The sequence below is a fragment of the Caretta caretta genome, chromosome 2 (assembly GCF_965140235.1).
Source record: "Caretta caretta isolate rCarCar2 chromosome 2, rCarCar1.hap1, whole genome shotgun sequence".
In the NCBI taxonomy this organism is placed as follows: Eukaryota; Metazoa; Chordata; order Testudines; family Cheloniidae; genus Caretta; species Caretta caretta.
In genome coordinates this window covers 57,388,080-57,409,328 of record NC_134207.1, presented here as the reverse complement: position 1 = coordinate 57,409,328, position 21,249 = coordinate 57,388,080, and the positions used below count along the sequence as shown (strand labels likewise).

The 21,249-nt window shown below is 41.6% G+C and overlaps 1 protein-coding gene across 13 annotated transcripts in view; it reads right to left on the bottom strand.

The window, feature by feature from the left end:
- The window catches only part of STAU2 (staufen double-stranded RNA binding protein 2), a 230,194-nt gene that overhangs the window by 156,063 nt on the left and 52,882 nt on the right, over positions 1–21,249 (bottom strand). For all 13 annotated transcript variants that reach the window (XR_012666950.1, XM_075125115.1, XM_075125109.1 and 10 more), the window contains 2 exons: positions 14,585–14,744; positions 5,732–5,839 (listed from right to left, as the gene is read on the bottom strand). Coding sequence is in view for 12 of the 13 variants with exons in the window: in XM_075125115.1 (XP_074981216.1) it covers positions 5,732–5,839; positions 14,585–14,744 (268 nt within the window). In the remaining variant the exon portion in view is untranslated. The remainder of the gene's footprint in view (positions 1–5,731; positions 5,840–14,584; positions 14,745–21,249) is intronic.

Genomic DNA, 21,249 nt, shown 5'->3' with positions numbered 1-21,249 from the left:
GTTTATAACTGAGTTCAATCGTCACTAAACAAAAATGCTACCCACTTTAGATGCTAGCACACTACAATGCTCCTTGAGTTGAGAGATTCATCCTGCAGCTGAGAATCTGAGTAGCAGCAACAGCAATATTTTTCTCTGTCAGTCTTATTCCACCATGAGACCATACAATGGGCCAAATTCATGCCTGGTGTCATGCCAAAGGTTAAATTATAACAGGGATGAATTCAGGTCAATTTAATGAATCACTCTGACAAATTAAAAAACAGGAGCACAATAGCAGTGAAGTAAGGGAGAGTGTAGACTGAGATGTCTGGGTCATTTGAGATGATGAGATGTGGGATATGTTGGCCAGAGACTAACGAGCTAGTGGTCATCATGGGGGCAAAGACTACAGGAAGATCTTCAGTGCCTCAACACACCTTTTTCTAGGAGTACATGCAGAAGGCTGATCTCAGCTTGGAAGACACACTTGAGAAGAATGCTTGAAGATGTAAAACATGAGCCCCCAACCCCTGCTGACAGGACAAAGCAAAGGAGAAGCCCACAGATGGCATTTTGAAAGATGAGATTGAGATTAAATGGAGACATTTTTAAACCCTAACAGAGAAGCAGAAAAAAAGCCGAGTAGATGAAACGAAGGCTATGTCTACACAGCCCCTCAGTTCAGACTACAGGGGTGTATAGTGTGCAAAGTGCTGCACTTTAACTCCCCCGTGTGGACGCAGCATGTGTGAACTAAAGGTTCCTAGTTCATGTTAACAGAATCTTCTTCAAACAGAACTATAATAAAGCATCCACATAGGGTGTTACAGCACAGCACTTTGGTGCACACTGCTATTCACACCCCCATAGCCCAAATTGTGGGAGGGCCTAATCTAGACAAGCCCAAAGTCAATTATAACCATCCCTGTTTAAGGTTTGAGAAAATACCAAAATAAATCCACAGGTTAATGCAAATGAAAACACAGGCAGAAATGTGGTATTTTGCCAGTTTAAAAAAAAATCCACATCTTTATCAAACATATAGAAACTCTACTGTTAAACCCTTTGAGCAAGAAGTCCCCACACGTCAGAGTGAGGAAAATTGACATCCTTCCACCCTTGCTAGAAGGGAACTACCAAACATGTGCTTAGAGACTGGTAGGCCTGAGAACGGGCACCAAATCTCATGATGAGAACTTGGTCACAGCATTAGGCAATCCATTATCTTTCCAAGTGATTAGCTTGGGTCCTTCCTGCCTCTCAATGCCAATGGGACAGAAAGACACTTCTCTCCTACTTCTCCTCATGCAGTCTTGCATAATCATCATGAAAATTTGCCAGACCAAAATCTTCTCACTCTTGATGTTGATAATGAAAAATTGATGTTATTTTACTTGCCCACCCAAAATAAATAAAGTAATTAAAATAAAAAACTAGCCCCTGGCAAGAGGACAATAGCAATCTTGTATAGTTGTTCTAAAGCCTTGAGTAGGCCAAATCAGTTAAACCTCCTTAGACTCCCCATCTCAGCCTGAAAGCTGAAAACAAGACAGGGAAAGAAATTTTCATTGTGACTCCTAGCAAAGGGAAACATGTAACTGACGCGAAAGCCATCTGTGATGGCGCATGCATACCACGCACTAGGAGGAAAGGGTTAATCCCACAATATAGGTGGTGCAAGTCCCGCCCCTTAGACCTGACTGGGCATTCTCCAAATGCTGCACTAGTATAAAGGAGAGAAGCCCAGCTCATTACAGGCTGACTACTGGGGAAGGAGGACACTCAGGGGAGGCTCCAGCCCAGGAGCCTGCTTCAGCCCCTGACTGTAGGAACCAGAGAGCCTGAGGCCCAGACTGGAGACCAGTTACCCACAGCCAGTCAACAGAAGTCAGAGTCCCAACAAGCTACCTATGCCAAGAAGCTTGGAGACCCCAACAACAAACGGACCCCAGCTTCAGGACTCAGGGGAGGAAGTGGCCTGGGGAGTGGAGTGAGTGGTACCTCGCACCCGAGGAAGGTCAGCGTCTTGCAGTAGGAATCCCGCTGACAGGATGGTGACCATGCTCACGACTGACAGGGCCCTGTCTCGGGACCCAGGAGAGAGGGAGGAGCTGGGTCCCCCTACTCTCCCCCACCACCATCAACCCTTAGGTGGGGGCCCACTTGTCTGACTCTGGCCCCTAGGCCACACAGCCCTGACCCTAAGGGCAGCTGTACTGACTCTGGCCACTAGGCTGCATGGCCCTGACCAGGAAGGCAGCTGAAATGACTCTGGCCCCTTGGCCGCACAGCCCTGAACTCAAGGGCCACAGTACTGAGGCTGGCCACTAGGCCTCACTGCCCTGAACCCAAGGGCTGCCCTTTTGAATCTTTTGTGCCTTATCATGATAAGGCCTGAAACAGTTGGGTGGACAGTAACCGTGGTGTCAGCACATCCATGGTCCGCTTCAACAGGAGACAGGGTGGGGATACACTGCCACACCCTGACACATGGTATTTTCCACCCAAACAATGCATGGTTCTCCCTTCAAAATTTGCCAACTGCAACATTAAATTATAGTCCTGTCTTTAAAGAGTGGAAAAAAACCAGAACACACACACAGAACATAAATGCATAAACCTCCATGAAATAATGAAGGCAAAAGGCTGAGATTTCTCTATACTGCCCAGCAGGAAGCAATAGGCAAAACCCTTGCTCTGCAGCAACAGCTCATAGGGCAGGGGTAGTCAATTGGTGGACTATGGACCAAATCCGGACCGCCAGATGCTTTTGAACAGACCCTGAAATCTTTTCATTTACTTATTATCATTATTGTTTTTCTTATTATTTTTTTCTCTGGAGTCTGGACCTTGACCAAGAAATTTGGTCCTTGACAAAAAATAATTGACTACCCTTGTCATAGGGTGACTGACGACCGTACTCATCTTTAAAACCTGCTCCGTAACAGACCCACACAAGTGCTAAAATAGCTGCAAGTTGCTGCAGTGGGGGGATGCTATTATCCGTCTGGCCTCTAAACAGCCCCGGAAAGCACATACCAGCTACTGGGCTAGAGTAAAATTGTTATGCTATAGAATATTGATACTTTAAGGCATTTTTAAAAATCAATTCTTTAATACACAGAAACTGCTTTACATGGCTTCTGGAAGTTCTTGGAGAACAAATACTAGCTTTACTTTATCAGGCAGAGTAAGTGAGATTATGTGATTGTGTAATTCCCCATTAGCCAAACTGCCAGGACCAAATTCTGCTCTGTTCCACCCATACAGCCACACTGACATCATAGGGCAGAACCTGGCCCCTAAGTTACATTACAAACTCTCCCCATTCTCCAAATATTATGCAATTCTGGAAAACTGTTCACATGAAACGTTAAATATCTTTAACCATTTGCTCATCTATGTAACAGAGCACAGCTTTAATATTTACTAAAGCTTTGTCAGATGAAGAAATTGCTGAGCATTCTACAGCTATCGTATGATAAAGATAATGAAAGCTTTAATGCATGACTGGAATAATACAAAATATTCTTGAGAACAATCTCATTAGAAACACCAGATCCTGTAGATTATCACAAATTGGTTAGTCATTTTACTGAAATATAAGGTATCTTTTTAAAACAATACACAGGTTAAGCTTCAATTCTACCTAAGAATGTCAACAACATTTACATTTAATGACACTAAATAACACACACAGAAAAATTGTTATGTTTTTGAGAGATTAAAAAAAAATTATATTGGGAAGTTTTTTAAAATCAGAGGGAATTAATTATATGTTGTTCCCTCTTGGTAGGCGGGCAAGAAATTATCCTTTTATAATTTATGGAAACATCATTAATAGTAATAACATTCTTCAGAATATTCTCATGCAAATGGCACAGTAGAGAGTTTCCCTGTATCAGACATTCCCATCTTCGCGTCTTCTTACTTGACACCACTTATGGCTGCAACAACCTCCTGATTAACACCTCCAAAGCACCGTCACTCTTTACCTTCAAAAATCTTCCAAACGCCCAACTACTGTGTGACTCATTACCCATCTCCCTATATGTTAAGTGTACTGATTTGTATGACTCCATCACAGGGTAAATGGCCCCTATATTTGAAGTTGGAGCCAGCACCCCTGTGCCACAGCTGGTGCTCCCATTTGGCCAATTAAGAGGGAGATGCAGCACCTAGGTGCTATAAAGGATCAGGGAGAGACCCAGTGAGAAGGACTCCCAGAGAGTCAGAGCAAACTGTTTCAGTCAGGAAGGGCAGGCGAGATCAGAGAACTGGAGGAGTCCCAGAAGAAAGCTGAAGGTAGTTTCTGGGACAAGGCAGGAGAACAGCACAAGCAGTTTGCTGGTTGGCATTCCTGAGAGAGGGCTGAAGACAGGAGGAGCAGCAGAGGGAGTTGCCTGCTGACCCTAAGCCTGAGAGCTGGAACTGAGGGCCAGAAAGGGCTGAAGACAGGAGGAGCAGCAGAGTAGCTTACCCACTGACATCTCCAGGGCCAGAGAGCCAGAACCGTGAGAGTGCCAGGGGGAGTGAAGGATACTCCCAGCAGAGAGGCTGTGGGCACTCCCACTGAGAAGAATGAGACTGTTGGAAGGGCTGAGGTGGCTGTCCTGGAACAAGGACAGGAGAGGACTGAAAGTCTGGGCATGGTTGAATTCACCAGTATGCGGGGCACTGAGGAATGAGAGGTCTTAAGTTTTAATGACGGCTTGCACTGGGGTGAGAATTGGACTACATATTTGGGACTCCTCTTGTGGACTATGGTGCTGTAATAAACTAGTCCCAAGGAGGGGTAATATTGAAATAAGAAAGCCAGAAGTGATATTAGGCCACCTGGGAGGGAAAACTGAAGCAGGTGTACCTGTCATGCCATAACCTACCACAGGAGGGTGTTCCAGGCAGGCTGCCCTATGAAACCCTACAATGTAGGAGCATGTGGCTGTGGAGTATAAACCCTTCTGTGGCAAGGAACCTGTTATTTGTTTGGCACCATTACTGTAAAGCAGCTTGTACCCTTATAGCACTAGATAAATAATACAACCATTAACTATATAAGCAATTGTAGTCTAGGTGACTAGTTATGTGAGTAAAGTTATGCATGTGCTGAAGTACTGACAGGATTAGGGCCTAAATAAGGAACATTAAGAGAGAGTCTGGCCCATAGATAAAATGGGATTTGAGGAGGAGAAAGATGTGGAGACTGAAGCAGAGATACGAAAAAAAAAAGTGAGGGCATTTCCAATAACTCTTTGAGAAGGGGACATGTGTTAAGTGTCCTTATGGGAGCTTTCATGGTGTCTCAATGTCTTGCAGCATCTCCCAGGATTAGGAGAGAAGGTCTAGGTTGCCTCTCTCTCGGAGTGTGTGGTTTGTTTTTTTGGGTTTTTTTTTCCTGTGTTGAATGTGGCTATCAATTCCAATTTACACCCCATGATGGCAAAGGATAAACAAAGAGTCACTCTACCATCCATTAAAGACTGAAGGACAATGGACCTATCAGTGTCTACATGTTTGGCCCACATTTATTTGACAGAGCAGCCAATTTAATAATATAAAATGACACCTTAGACTCGGATTAATTTTCAATTTCTTTTCTTATTTAGAATTTGCATGCATTTATTTGTAATGAATGCTCTCACCCAGCCCTTTTGCTTTTAGTTGTTGCTTATTACATTTTTATAAACACTCGGAAGACAGCAGAACAGCTCAATATATAAACTGGTCTACTCACATATATAACACATACCTCAAAACTGACAGGCATGTTGCGCTTCAAGGCAATTTCAAACACTATGCTGATCTCAGATTTGTTTGCATCTTTTTCTTCTTCTGTTTCCTTTCCTGCCTCTCCATTCTGCATCATATAAAACAAGGTAAGCATATTAAAATACTTGCTTTCAAGGAGCAGAAATACAATTTCCCCTTTATTCCTCAATGTCTAGAATATATTTCCACCAAAACAATATTGTTGTGAACTGCAATATTTCATAATTTGTTTAACTTTAAAGAGATTGAAATAATTACCAATAAATATTAAAAGTATAAATTACAGAGAGTTACTATGGGTAGTGATCAATCTATCGGGGATCGATCTAGCGCATCTCGTCTAGACGTAATAAATCAATCCCCAAATCGATGCCTGTACTCCACCTCAGCAGGAGGAGTAAGCAGAGTCGACGGTCAACTTGCTGCTGTGAGGAAGGCCAGGTAAGTCAAACTAAGATGCTTCATCTTCAGCTAAGTGTAGCCCAGGCCTTAGTGGTTTGTTAAAATGTCACATTTATGAAATAACTTAGTCTCTACTCCTTCCAGAGTGAAACTTCTTTTGATGTTCACCTATTAATTACAGTCACTTGTCTGAACAGCCATTACATTTTTTGGCCCTGCAAGTGTTCCTGACTCCCTATAAGTCACATCGTATAACACATTACCCGCCATCCACTTACCTGTAAAATCAACACAAAACGTAGCCATGCCTTATATTAAAGGAACATTTATACATGGTTATAAAGGATAAATAAATAAGCAAGCAAGCAATTTTTACAGACTTTTAAGCTGATTAGAAACACGGTTTATAACAGTCTATAACACACACTATTCATGTCCATAACAAAACTGTTTACAGTTCCAGGGCAGCCTGTGTCTTTGACCTCTCTCTCTTCCCATGGACATCCCTTCCAAGTACCAGCCCACATCTGTATTTCTCTCAAGGTGGAGTTCTGTGATTTATCCCCACTCTCTGACTGGGCCACTAGGTTACAGTACCCATCTACGAACCATATCCTCAGCAGGGCCTGCTGAGTTTTAGCCACTGCTTAGATTTTCACTCCAGGAGCTCATCACCAGCATGAAAATGCAGTGACAGAGAACAGTTTCTTCCAAACAAAGTATTATTTAATTACCCTTAGGATCATAACAACAAAATAAAACAAAAGGCCTAACAACATATTATCCTATCTATACCTTAGCCTTTCCTTGCAAGTTCAGAAGGCTCCATTTGTCCCAGGCATTCCCCCATATTGGGTTTGTTGAGGCACGCTGCATCTCTGTAGCTTGTGCCCCTCAGCTCTGTCTGCCAGTCAGTGTTCTCCTGTCTCCACAGAGACTCAGCTTTTAAAAGTGCTTTCCCACCTGAAAAGCCCCTGAGGTTTGTTTCAGACAAGGATCTTTCCCCATTTTGTGGGTTCTGTTTCTATATCAGTTGAGGTAAACTTTCAAAGATTAACACCTACATTGTCTGTTTGGGCACCAGAAATGAGGGCTGTCCAGAGTCACTGAGTTTGGCTTCTCCAGACCAAAGCTAACTAAAGGCTTATTTAAACAGTGCTTTAATCCATACCAGAAGGGTGTACATTTTAATTCACAATAGCATATCTTGCACTAACTGGCCCATGTGGACCCTGCTGGTGCACAGATTATATATAAATTTAACTACTACTATTTATATATATATAAATACAGATAATACCCACATTCTTCACAATAAGTATAAATTATATTAATAACCTTTTATAAACTATTTATACATTTAAACTTATGCATAAGAAACAAACTACTAAAATGTACAGGAATGGAAAGCCTTTATTTATCTCAGCAAATGGTCACAAAAGTCTACAAACAGGGTCCAAACACTCAGCTAGCTTTCCAATTTAAGCTTTGACCCTGAAAATGCTCTTCAATATTTTTAGCAATGGTCTGGAAGAAAACACAAAATCATTACTGCTAAAGTTTACAGGTGATACAAATATTTAGAGAAAGGGTAAATAATGTCCAGGACAGGTCAGTTCTACAGAGAGATCTGGATCATGTGGTAAGGGGAACTCACTTGAACATCATGTATGTTAGTACAGCTAAATACAAGGTCACACACCTGGAACCAAGAATGCAGGTCACACTTATAGGATAGCAGACTGTATTTTGGAAAGCAGTGACTTAGAAAAGGACTTAGGGGGTCATGGAGGATAATGAACTAAACATGAACTTGCAGCAGGTTGCAGAGGCTAAGAAAACAAATGAACTCCTGGGATATATAATAGGGGAATACCGAATAGAAGTAGGGAGGTGTTGTTACCACTGAAGACTGCATTAGCAAGACCACTACTGGAATGCTGTGTCTAGTTCTGGGGGCCACACTTTAAAATAGACATTGACAAAAAGGGTTCAGAAAAGAGCTACAAGCATGATCCGTGGTTTGGAAAACCTGATTTACAGTGAGAGAAGCCTAATCAATTTGTCTTAACAAAGAAAAGGTTATAAGGTGAGTTAACCACAGTCTGGAACCACCTACATGGGGGGAAGATTTCTGATAGCAGGGAGCTCTTCAAATCTAGCAGTCAAAGGCATAATGAGATCTAATGGATGGAAGCTAAAGCTAAACAAATTCAGACTAGAAATAAAAGTGTAATTTATTTTTTACAATCAGGTTACTTAACCACTGGAACAATTTACCTTGGGTGTGATAAAATCTTTTAAATCATGGTTGGATGTCTTTCTAAAAGCTTTGCTCAAGCTCAGACAGAAGTTTTGGGACTGATGCAGGAATTCCTAGGTAAAATTCTATGGCCTGTGCTCTGTAGGTAATAAAGGTCCCTTCTTCCCCTTAAAATCTCTGAGTTTATGAATATTCTTGCAGGGAGTGCAAATGTAAGCACAGGCTTGGCAAAGGCACAAGTAACATTATGGATTAGGCACAGTCCTCAGCCCTGAGCAGCAGTAAGTCTCAAGCTTCTTCCACATCTTCTTGAATGTAAGGAAGCCAAAGTGCATAAGGGGAAGGTCATGTAGAAATTACGAGAGTTTCTAAAGATTTATGGATTTAAATGTAACCCTCATCATAAGTCTGAAGCTCTCAGCTATGCGTTCGCTTCTTAGGCCTCACTTCTGCTAGTTGGCAGTGGTAATTTGGCAGCCACAAAGTAGTTCTTTCATTAGTGCAGGTTCAGATTCCTATACACTTCCTGTCGTGCTCACTGCTGTTCACCTTGTGCTTTCTCCACACTTTGCACAACGTAGTACCAAGTCCACAAAATTTATTTTCAGTGCTTTAACATGTCTAAAAGATTTTGTGTGCCTCACATTAAGTTAAAAAAAAAAAACCTCATAATTTGAAAGAAATATTGAGACATCTGCATTAAACAGACACCTGCTTATGAAGGCCAAAGGATGAACAGTACCTATTTATGTATTATTTACCGTGCTCTATACTGTACTGAACGTAGAGGAATTCATGGTTTCCATCTCAAGGATTTTATAGTCTATGTTAGGCCTACATCACAGTTCAGATGCACAAACACCAGATGGAACTGAGTCATTGGTTTGTATTTGTCACAATTTAGGACAACTGCACCTGTATTTCCCCTCAGTGGTCCAGCAAGGGCACCATTCCCAGGCTTCCAGCTTTCCAGCCGTCACCTCTCTTGGGTGGAGAGGCTCATCCCTCTTCCTTTTGAGCAGGATATTTCCAGGCTGCACAGTTCCCCGTCTTCACTGCGTATTTCCCAGCACAGACAGGTTGTCCAAGGTCAACCTGCTTGCTTTCTCTTTAGAGACAGCTGACAGGCATAATTGCTACAGTTATAGGGTACCACACTGTGACGTTGCACTGTATAATGCTTTATAGAAATATGCTTATGAGTGTAAATATGACATAACTGGAATATGTTTTATGCTAGATATGCCATGTGATGTATCTTTGCAAAGGTTATGTTCTACAGAATGTATTCATCCTATTCAGATGCAAATATCATTTTTATATCTGAAGTTATGAGTGTTGGGTCTATGCTTGTAGTTAAAGTGTTTGCTGTAGGAAGCACATAAGGCAGATTTGGTCAACATAGTGTGAAGGGGTTATTCAAGTAATTGGGAGTACTTAGCTAACAATGGAACTTAGGAGATGCCAATCCACATCTAAGCTTTCCTGGGAACGTTCAAACTAACATGTAAACAATGGAGTCCCGGCCTACAAAAAGCTGAATCATTCATAGACATGTGACTTGCCCAGGTGACTGCAAAACTCCATCTTGTGGAGGGGATTTAACACAGGAGAAGAGAGGGGTTTCCACCCACAAGAGAGACTATATAAGCATCTGGAAACCCCTCCATTGTGTCTTCAGCTGGCTCAGAAGATAGCCTCTCCACCCCAAAGAGATGCCTGAAAGAAACTGGAACAAAGGACAGTAACTACAGGGGTGTGAGTGATTGCTGGACCCAGACGAGGAGGAAGTCTAGTCTGTAAAAGAAGCTTACTGGAACATCTCTGAGGGTGAGATTTACCTGCATTTAGTTCTTTACTGTATGAGGCTTAGACTTGCGTGTTTTATTTTATTTTGCTTGGTAACTTACTTTGTTCTGTCTGTTATTACTTGAAACTACTTAAATCCTACTTTTTATATTCAGTAAAATCACTTTTTACTTATTAATTAACCCAGAGCAAGTAATTAATTCCGGGGGGAGCAAACAGCTGTGCATATCTCTTTATCAGTGTTATAGAGGGTGAACAATTTATGGGTTTACCCTGTATAAGCTTTATACAGAGTAAAACGGATTTATTTGGGGTTTGGATCCCAATGGGAACTGGGTATCTGGGTGTTGGAGACAGGAGCACTTCTTAAGCTGTTTTCAGTTAAGCCTGCAGCTTTTGGGGGACATGGTTCGGACCTAGGCCTATGTTTGTAGCAGGCTAGTGTATCTGGCTCACAAAGGCAAGGTACTGAAGTCCCAAGCTGTCAGGGAAAACAGACTCACAGGAGTCTCAGCACATCAGGTCAGTCCCAAGGGGGTTTCTGTGACCCAACCCGTCACACACACACATCACTTCCCCTGCAAGTCTACTTTATTCTTAAGGTAAAAAGCACGACAGAAAAAACATATCTAAAACAATAAAATGACCTACATGTATGTTAATAAGCTTACCAGGGTTCACCCCATCCCTAACATGGATTCTGGCAGGAACAGAACCTTTAGATCCCCACCCAAGGGGGAATTCCTTGTGGTTACCAATTCATCACAGCTGAGCTTCAGCTCTGAACAAGCACCCAGTCCTTCCAACTCTACCCTAGGGACTGGGGCCCTCTTGTGGACCAGGGGTTCTGTCAGTTTGCTGGATCAGAAAGATGACTCTGAGCCAATGTAAAATCAGGCTATTTATCCAAAACCCCTTTCTTTGTCTATTAGTTCAGACTGGATTCTCCATATGCATATCTCTTCAGTGGGGTGGCTTCAAAGGGTTGAATACATAGGAAGTTCATTAGCATCCCCCCTCCCTACTAGAGAAGGTACATTCAATGTCACAGTAACATATACCCAGTTGTATTTTTAATACAACATATCCCAAAGGTATTAACCTTAATTCAATAAGGTTTAAACTGAGTCAATAAAGTTTATCTTAATTCCATAACGTTTGTACAGGATATTATACAGGACATTGTCTGTTTGTCAGAGTATTTAATTTGCGATGCCCACTACCACTCTACTTGTAGGTAGATCATACTGTGAGGATGATGCAAGAAGTCTCCAGGTATACAAATTACACCAAACCTAAGAAGTATCACTGTTAGTTGTGAAGGGAGATGTTTTATCACTCACATGGCTGCAGAAATTCAGCTCTCAGATGGAAAAGAAACATAATGGCAGAGGAAAATAATTTTTGCTTATAATAAAACAAGTTAAAATGAGCAAAAATTCATTTTAGAACTTGAGGTCCTTGTACAAGCCCTTCCAGATGCTACTTATGCAGCTGACAGATTTGTCTTCACATTATAAAATAACATTCCCATTTTCGTTCTTGAGCACAGCTCCTTCAGCACAACTGCACAGGACTCCCAATGGTCAAGTTCTATCTATCTGAGTAAGTTTATGGTGCCCATTTCCATAGTATCTGATCACCACAGTCTTTAATGTATTATCCTCCCAACACCCCATATGAGCTAAAGTACCACCATTTAGCCTCATTTAAAGATGGGGTATTGATGTACAGAGAGGCTAAGTGATGTACCAGAAGTCCACAGGAAGTCTATGGCAGAGAAGGGACCTGACTCCAGGTCTCCCAAGTCCTAGGCTAGTGCCCTAACCACTAGACCACCCTTTCTCTCTTAGATTTTAGATACTTCACTAATGGACACTCAGTTTCATTTTACATCAAAGTTCCCTGAACTCTCGTGGGGAAAAAGTTATTTTTTTCCAAATCTCTTGACTGCTGACGATAGTTGGGGTATATATTCAATCAAGCCAAGGCCTGGCCTCCCTGTTCATTGCGCTGCAAAAGTAAAATGCAGGTTCAAATCTATGTAGCTGTACCTCTAACTACCTAATTTGTGCTCACAGGTCTATTGTGAGCTCAAACTGCATCCCCAAAAGGGAAGCTGCCCTTCTGAAAATGCATTCCTTCCTGTCTAACTGGAAAGTTGGAGAACTTTAAATGTCTGCTTTGTGGTAAGAAAATGATGAGGTTTCCCTTACTAAGTTAGATCTGGAAAGACACAGAACAATGTGGACAGCCCAACAGAAGTTGCAGTTAAGAATCTCAGATTTGTACAACCACAGCTTATCCTTTGGAAGCCTGGATATCCTGAGGGACCTGATAAAATGATGCTGTTATATTCTTGTGACTGGGACATACAGTTTAATCTGAGATCCTATTGCTTTTGTTGGGTAAATAAATAACTTTTCCAGTTTCACATACATAGACCATGAAGAAATGAGCATCTAAACAGAACTACCCATATAATTTATTTCCCACAACTACTAATTAGTATATATACTTGGATGATAGCAGTTTACTTTGTGGGACATCAGAAACTAAATGATGTTAACAAATATAATCGCTGGCAAGTGAAGAATAAGCAACATTTTCCTGTCCTCATTAATGGACATCTTGAATTCAAGGACCCTTCCTGAAAAAATATAATACTAAAAAACAAAACACAGTATAGAACTAAAAAGTATGTCTCTCTAGTCAAACTTCACAGCTTGGGTTTTTTAAGACTGCATCCAGGCCTTCGGAAAACATAACTGAAGTGATATTTTCCTACGATCTTTTAAATTCTCTTAAATTCTCTTTTTTAAAGACTCCTAACCAATCCTGTTGAACGACTTGAAGTAAATAATATTCTCCCTGATCCAGAAAAGGAATGATGGCATAACTAACGAGGGTTAGTAAAATTTTCTCTCATCCACAATGATGACGATTCAGGTATAGTTTGGGAAGAGAAAGAGGAATAAAAGTTGCATAATTGTTCTTTTTAATAAACAGAATTATTTCACATTTAAATGGTAGCTTAAAACAAAAAAAACTCCAGGTATTTTTAGGTTTTTTTTAGATTATTGCTCTGCACAGGATCTCAATAGGTATTGTCCAAAAGGGAGTGCACTGAGGGCATTTTAGTGTCTTCCAAGTATGTGTGTTCTGGCTCAAGTCACTTGGCAAGTTTGTTGTTATAAACCTTTTCATTTGCAAAGCTACCTGTGAGACAGTTCTAATAATTTATTTTGCTTAAATATTTTTTTAAAATGTGTTGGAATATTTTCATTTCTAAAGCAACGCAAATACTGATCCTTACAAATGCAACACTGAAGAAAGCTAATGAACCATGCAGGGACTAACAGGCTGAAAGCCTAAAACCATCTGACAGCTGTTCGATAGCCTATTTAAAGTGAGTCGGTGATCTCAGTGAGGTTCCTCATGCACAAACATTCACTTCAAAAATACACATCACCATTTGGCTTTTATTCTGAAAAATATCAGAATACATTATTAACTTCTTGGGACAGGGACCAGTCTTTTTCATAGTCTGTAGAACACAATCATGGCACTAAGTACATTTATTAATAATAATTCATTCTCAGAGGTCATGGATTAAATAGGTATTTGATGCACTTTTGGGGATGACCACAAAGCTTTCTATTTTGCTTCTTAACAACTCTTGACAATCTTTCCATTTTACCTTAGAAGAATTATACGTTGTCACAACTTAAGTCTATTCAATAGTTTGTTCCTTACCACTTCCTTCAGCAATAGGCACGTGGAGCTAGATAAACTGACTTTTGACAATAATCACCTGCTTTCTAAATTGATCAGCTGCTACCACATTTACTATGGTTATTAGGAAAAACAACCAGCTAGTGAATTCAACACTATGAAAATTGAAAACTGAAAAATAAGCTGTGAGAGTAAGCTTAATAGAACCATGTTACCAGAGTCCATTTCCCAGAAGTTTGTGGATTCTAGGAAACCATGCCCACAATTGAATCCACCCACTAGCTATCTCTCTCTCTCCAAACACCAATGACTACACTTATTCCCCTTCTCCTCTCAGCTTCTAGACTTTAAAACTTTATTAGTGTTTCATCATAGGTATAACAAGAACCTTCCTATTCTCATCACTTGCTTTTTAACCTGTTATTTTAAAACAGTTTTCATTCAGATTGAAATTACATCCTGTTTCTAGTATTTTTTAAAAAAAGTAAATGAGAGAATGAGAATTCTGGAAAAAATCCACTAAGCTGTGTTTTTCCACAACCTTTTAATGACATAAGTATCCAAATGTGGGATTTGAGTACCAAAGTTTGACAACGAGGCTCAGTAAGTTTTTAAATCACAAACCTGAGGTAATTTTTCTGGGATAGGTTCATTCTGGAGAGCTTGAAGAGCCTTCATCGCAGCATTGTGTCTAGCAGCTTGACGAGTCTTTCCTTCACCAAAAAACTCACTGTTACCAACAGTCAATTGGACATAAAAAATCTTAGGCACTGGGCAGTGATACCTATGAAGTAATAAAGAACAAGTTCATTCCTTGTTATGGGTTAAAACACGCAATACAATTTATGAAAATAGCATGTGATTTTTATTTGCAGTACAGTAATAACTAAAATGGACAATACACGTTTTTGGTCACAGTAAAGGATATATGAGAAAATATATTATGCATTTCTCAGCCAGCCCACCAACAATCCTGTTTGCAATTCAAACAAGTATTATCTATAACTTTAACTAAATACTTAAATGGACCTGTGACAAGGTGTACTGTCCCCTTAAGGCAGGTCACATGCCCCATACTGCCCTGTTTCTGGCTTCAGCCCAGAGAAATGCTGGGAGCAGTAGTAGTTTGGGCTGATGAGAGTTGGAGACTCCAGTGCAAGGTGTGGTGGGCTACATAAAAGTAGCTCCCTTCCTTCACAAAGGTAGAGATATGGAAGGAGCAGAATAATTGGGTGTATCCAATAGGGGCCCTGGAAGGTGCATGGGTAGCTGCAGGTATTGGAGAAGTTATAGAGAGAGCTGGAAGGCTGGAAAAGAAAACTTGGGAAGGGAGCATTGACACTGACATTGCTTGGTACGGAGATCACAGAGAAGGTGAAGAAATCTAAGAAGTGAAGGAACAGGTCATAGGTAAGGAGGCATGAAGAGGTTGGGATTTGGACAGGGAACCTCTTTTTGGAGCTCAAGATCAGAGTTTCTTGCAGAGGGTGGGAAGAACCTCTGCTCCATTACCGTAGTATCTGAGTGCTTCCCATGTACTAAAGCTAGAAATAATAAGCACTCTCTCTTTCCTCCTGTTCAGCCTGTAGGAGAATTAGCTTACTTGGTTCACAGTGTTTGTTTGTGGATGTATATGGATGTGTTTGAGAAGATATTGCGGGAAAATGAAGATGAAGTAAATGAAATGTTCTAGTATGTATCGTATCCCAAACTTTCCCACTGTTGTACCTTTATTCACACTTCTATATTCAGAGCTGAGAAGGAAAAAGATTACTGTTGGTGTTCAGATAGTACAGAGATAAGTGCCAGTATAAGAACACAGATAGCTAAATGGATGAATAGATCTGCAGGCTCTACAGGAATGAGGCTAGAGATAGGGAAAAGTTCTGTTGAGTCCAGTGATTCAGGACATTAGATGAAGAGAATTAAACAGCTCTTAGTCTTCTTCTAAAACTCTGAACATTCCTTTCATGAAAAGATTAACATATCAGAATTGATTTATGTGCTGAGTATACGACACCTTTAAATAGTTGACTGAGAAGGTGAAATAGTTTGGCCACAACACAGGCACATCACAACAAAGTGAATGTAATTCAAAACCAGGATGAACTACTTTCTTTTTTTCCCTTCTCTTATCTCTCTTAAAATACACAGTAACCTAATAGCCATGTGAGAATTATAGCCAACCCTTATTAAGATATGTTCTCCCTTTTTTTTTAATCTCCGTCTATACTGACTTATCAAGATGATGATTCTATCTGTGTCAAGATTTTTGGATTTCTCTATGATAATTAAACAAAAGGTTGGTTGAAGTCTCTCTTTGAGGTAGTGGACTGCAAGTACAGATGTGTCTGAACCAACACCCAAATCTCAATCTTCCTGAGCTTTGTGGTTAGTTCTAATATATCTATAATGTGCAGAACCAAAACACTAGATCCAAATATGCCCAACGTTTTACATCTCAGGCTCATCTCCAATTGTAGTACACTTTGGGGAATGCTAATTTATTTTTATTGTTGTCAGAAGGTGCCCGTTTTCTCCGATGCATGATTTACACTTTCACGTAGGTGTTGGGACCTATTAGGGTTTAGTACTGCTATTGTTCATTTAATATTTTGTCTTATTTTTCCTCATGGATTGGAACTCCCTCACATACTAGCCCAACTAAACTTTTTTTGGGGGGTGGGGAGGGGAACCAATGATATCCGTAATCAATTATTATTAAAATGATCATTCTATATTTTTAAAAAAGAAATGAGACAGGACAAGTAAAATCTTCGACACAAAAAATACTACAACTACTTGTTCGATATTACATGAACAATTTTCTGTTGTTCAATTTATTTTATTCAGTAGATAATATTGTTTTTAGGAAATATTTAAAAAAATAATGTAACCTAACATACTGCATCTTACCTATCCAAAGTGTGCATCTATGAGAATTGCCAATGACCAGTGGAAAAAATAAGGCAATACCCCACAAACCTCCCTCACAGTTGGTATAGTGTTTCTGGCATGTGATTGCTTTAATGGTGTTTGAATGATGTACAGTTCAACATAAGGGGAACATGCAATTCAGAGCAGTAGTTTCCTGACTCCTCACCCCACTGCTGGGCAATACCCTTTGTCTCCCACACTTCCCTTCAAACAAGGAGTTAGTGTGGCAGAAAAACATACCACACAGCTGCCTTACAGATCACATACTCTCCCATGACCCCTTTTATGCACAATTAAAATGATTTCACTCCCCTACATGCCACACAACAGTGGGGCGCATATGATCCTTAGTTCGCTTTGTAGACTCAGGTCCCACAAAATGCCCTTTAAAAAAAAATGGTGTGTTTAGGGAGCTATTTATGAGATAATGGAGAAAATTGATATTCAGCCTGGGGCTCTAGAGCCTCGTGCAGCTCTTTAGCATTGGCAAAGTGATTAATTTTTACATGGTTTTGATTAATATCCTCTTACTCTGCTTGGTCTCAAGCAGAATGAGCAGAGCACTGATAACATGAACACTGCCAGAAACATGTCAAGCAGCACATGAAACCCTAAAGAACTGGATTAAAGCTGCCAGGCCTCTACACAGCCTAGAAAAGGGTGAGTAGAGAGAGAGAGGAGAAACACTCCAAATTTCCAGCAAGCAGGCAAGATGGGGGAAGAGAGAAAGAGACAGGGGAGGAGGACAAATTGTGTCAGAGTCACCAAGAGTCTTAAAATAATCATGACACAACAGCCTTAAGGTGCACTGTGATGTTTATATTGTCTTTAACATGTGATGGTCTATTCGACATTGGTGAGGCCTCATCTGGAGTACTGTGTCCAGTTTTGGGCCCCACACTTCAAGAAGGATGTGGATAAATTGGAGAGAGTCCAGCGAAGGGCAACAAAAATGATTAGGGGTCTGGAACACATGACTTATGAGGAGAGGCTGAGGGAGCTGGGATTGTTTAGCCTGCAGAAGAGAAGAATGAGGGGGGATTTGATAGCTGCTTTCAACTACCTGAAAGGGGGTTCCAAAGAGGATGGCTCTAGACTGTTCTCAATGGTAGCAGATGACAGAACGAGGAGTAATGGTCTCAAGTTGCAGTGGGGGAGGTTTAGATTGGATATTAGGAAAAACTTTTTCACTAAGAGGGTGGTGAAACACTGGAATGCGTTACCTAGGGAGGTGGTAGAATCTCCTTCCTTAGAGGTTTTTAAGGTCAGGCTTGACAAAGCCCTGGCTGGGATGATTTAACTGGGAATTGGTCCTGCTTCGAGCAGGGGGTTGGACTAGATGACCTTCTGGGGTCCCTTCCAACCCTTATATTCTATGATTCTATGGTGCTGCATTACAAACAGAATCACAAAGCCAATGGCACAAAGTAACATTAAGAAGTTGTGCCGAAAGATGTTGTGGCTCTCCACTCTGTTCACAAAGAAGAAAGATTCCCCTGCACTTCAAGTCTGAATAATCTTGTTATGAAGGACAGAAAAACCATCAACTGCCAGTACAATGATTTGGGGTTTTTTGCATCACCACAACGATAACTAACAGGTGTATTGACAGGTCTTCTGCAGTTTCCACGGTAAGCATCCGATGAAGTGAGCTGTAGCTCACGAAAGCTCATGCTCAAATAAATTGGTTAGTCTCTAAGGTGCCACAAGTACTCCTTTTCTTTTAACAGGTGTATATTTTCTGTTCTCAAGCTGTGCTCCATGGAGTACTCCCAGGCACTCCATGGATCTGCTTCTGTCACAGTGGTGAAGCAGTCAGTCTTCAGACAAAAAGAAAAGGAGGACTTATGGCACCTTAGAAACTAACAAATTTATTTGAGCATAAGCTTTCGTGAGCTACAGCTCACTTCATCGGATGCATTCAGTGGAAAATACAGTGGGGAGATTTATATACACAGAGAACATGAAACAATGGGTGTTACCATACACACTGTAAGGAGAGTGATCACTTAAGGTGAGCTATTACCAGCAGGAGAACGGAGGGGAAAAAAACTTTTGTAGTGATAATCAAGGTGGGCCATTACCTTCAGCCCCCAACTAAAACCTCTCCAACGCATCATCAAGGATCTACAACCTATCCTGAAGGATGACCCATCACTCTCACAGATCTTGGGAAACAGGCCAGTCCTTGCTTACAGACAGCCCCCCAAACTGAAGCAGATACTCACCAGCAACCACACACCACACAACAGAACCACTAACCCAGGAACCTATCCTTGCAACAAAACCCGTTGCCAACTGTGTCCACATATCTATTCAGGGGACACCATCATAGGGCCTAATCCCATCAGCCACACCATCAGAGGCTCGTTCACCTGCACATCTACCAATGTGGTATGTGCCAGCAATGCCACTCTGCCATGTACATTGGTCAAACTGGACAGTCTCTACGTAAAAGAATAAATGGACACAAATCTGATGTCAAGAATTAGAACATTCAAAAACCAGTTGGAGAACACTTCAATCTCTTTGGTCACTTGAATACAGACCTAAAAGTGGCAATTCTTCAACAAAAAAACTTCAAAAACAGACTCCAAAGAGAGACTGCTGAATTGGAATTAATTTGCAAACTGGATACAATTAACTTAGGCTTGAATACAGTGGATGGGTCATTACACAAAGTAAAACTATTTCCCCATGTTTATTCCCCGCTCTCCCCCCACTGTTCCTCAGACATTCTTGTCAACTGCTGGAAATGGCCCACCTTGATTATCACTACAAAAGGTTTCTCTCCCCCCACCCCCGCTCTCCTGCTGGTAATAGCTCACCTTAAGTGATCACTCTCCTTACAGTGTGTATGGTAACACCCATTGTTTCATGTTCACTATGTATATAAATCTCCCCACTGTATTTTCCATTGAAAGCATCCGATGAAGTGAACTGTAGCTCACGAAAGCTTATGCTCAAATAAATTGGTTAGTCTCTAAGGTGCCACAAGTACTCCTTTTCTTTTTGTGAATACAGACTAACATGGCTGCTACTCTGAAACCAGTCTTCAGACAGTAACACTTCCTATTAGATTTCAAAAGACAAGGTGGGTAAGATAATATCTTCTGTTGGCAAGAGAAAGATCTTCTTCAGGTCTAGGAAATGTACTCAGAGTTTCAGCTAAATACAAGGTGGAACAGATTGTTTAGCATAAGTAGTTAACACATAGTTCAAGGGACCATTCAAGATGAACTGGCCTGTCAACACCTCTCCAGTCACAGGAGGGTGGGAAGGGTTGTCACTATGCTCTCAAATGAATTCATACAGAAAAATGATAAAAGACAAAAAACCCATATCACCTGTGGGTGACCACTTTTCACAATGCGACCGCTCTATACCTGGCCTCTCAGACCTCATCCTCAAAGGAAACCTGCACAACACTTTCAAAAGATGAGCCAGGGAGCTATGGGCAGCAAGTAGCATAGGCAGGGGAAGGTGGTACCTCCCCAAACAGCCTGGCGTGGCCCCACCCATGCTCCACCTTTAAGCCCCCTCCTGCCTGCTTCTAGTTCCCTTCTCGCTCTTCTGTGGCTGAGAGGCAGGCAGGCTGGGGCTGGTGTGCATAAGGCCCGGGGCTGAGACCGCCTCGCCACCCCTCCGCTGGGACCACACCACCTGCCCGGTGCGTTAGGGCTGGGAGCGCACCGGGGGTCCGGCAGCTGTGGGGGAGGAGAGATGTGCTCTGGTCTCCAGCGGGGGAGGGAGCGTGGAAAGGGAGGGGCAGGGCCTCAGCCAGAGTGGGAGGGGCCAGGGGCTAACCTCCCGCAACGACGCGTTCACCTGCCGCCCATGCTGTGGGCTTAAATTCAGAACTTTTCTGGATACTAAAAATCATTGCCTGAATAAACACACTGGATTCATGGCTTATTACAACAATCTATAATCCACTTAATTCCCAACTCCCCTCTTTTTTGTTTTCCCCCTTATGACTGGACAGGTGTTATGCTAAACAATTTGTTCCACTTTGTATTTAGCTGGGACGTTCTGGGTATGTCTACTCAACAATTAAACACCTGTGGCTAGGCCATGTCAGCTGACTCAGGCTGGCTCATATGTCCAAAGTGGGAGGTTCCCAGGGCTCAGGCTGGAGCCCGAGCCCGAGCCCGAGCCCAACCCCAACCGTCTACAGCACAATTTTACAGTCCCGTAGCCCAAGCACCACAAATCTGAGTCAGCTGATATGAGCCAGCCACAGGTGTTTAATTGCTGTGTAGACATACTCTCTGAGTACATTTCCCAGACCTGCAGAAGAGCTCTGTATAAGCTTGAAAACTGGTCTCTCTCACCAACAGAAGCTGGTCCAG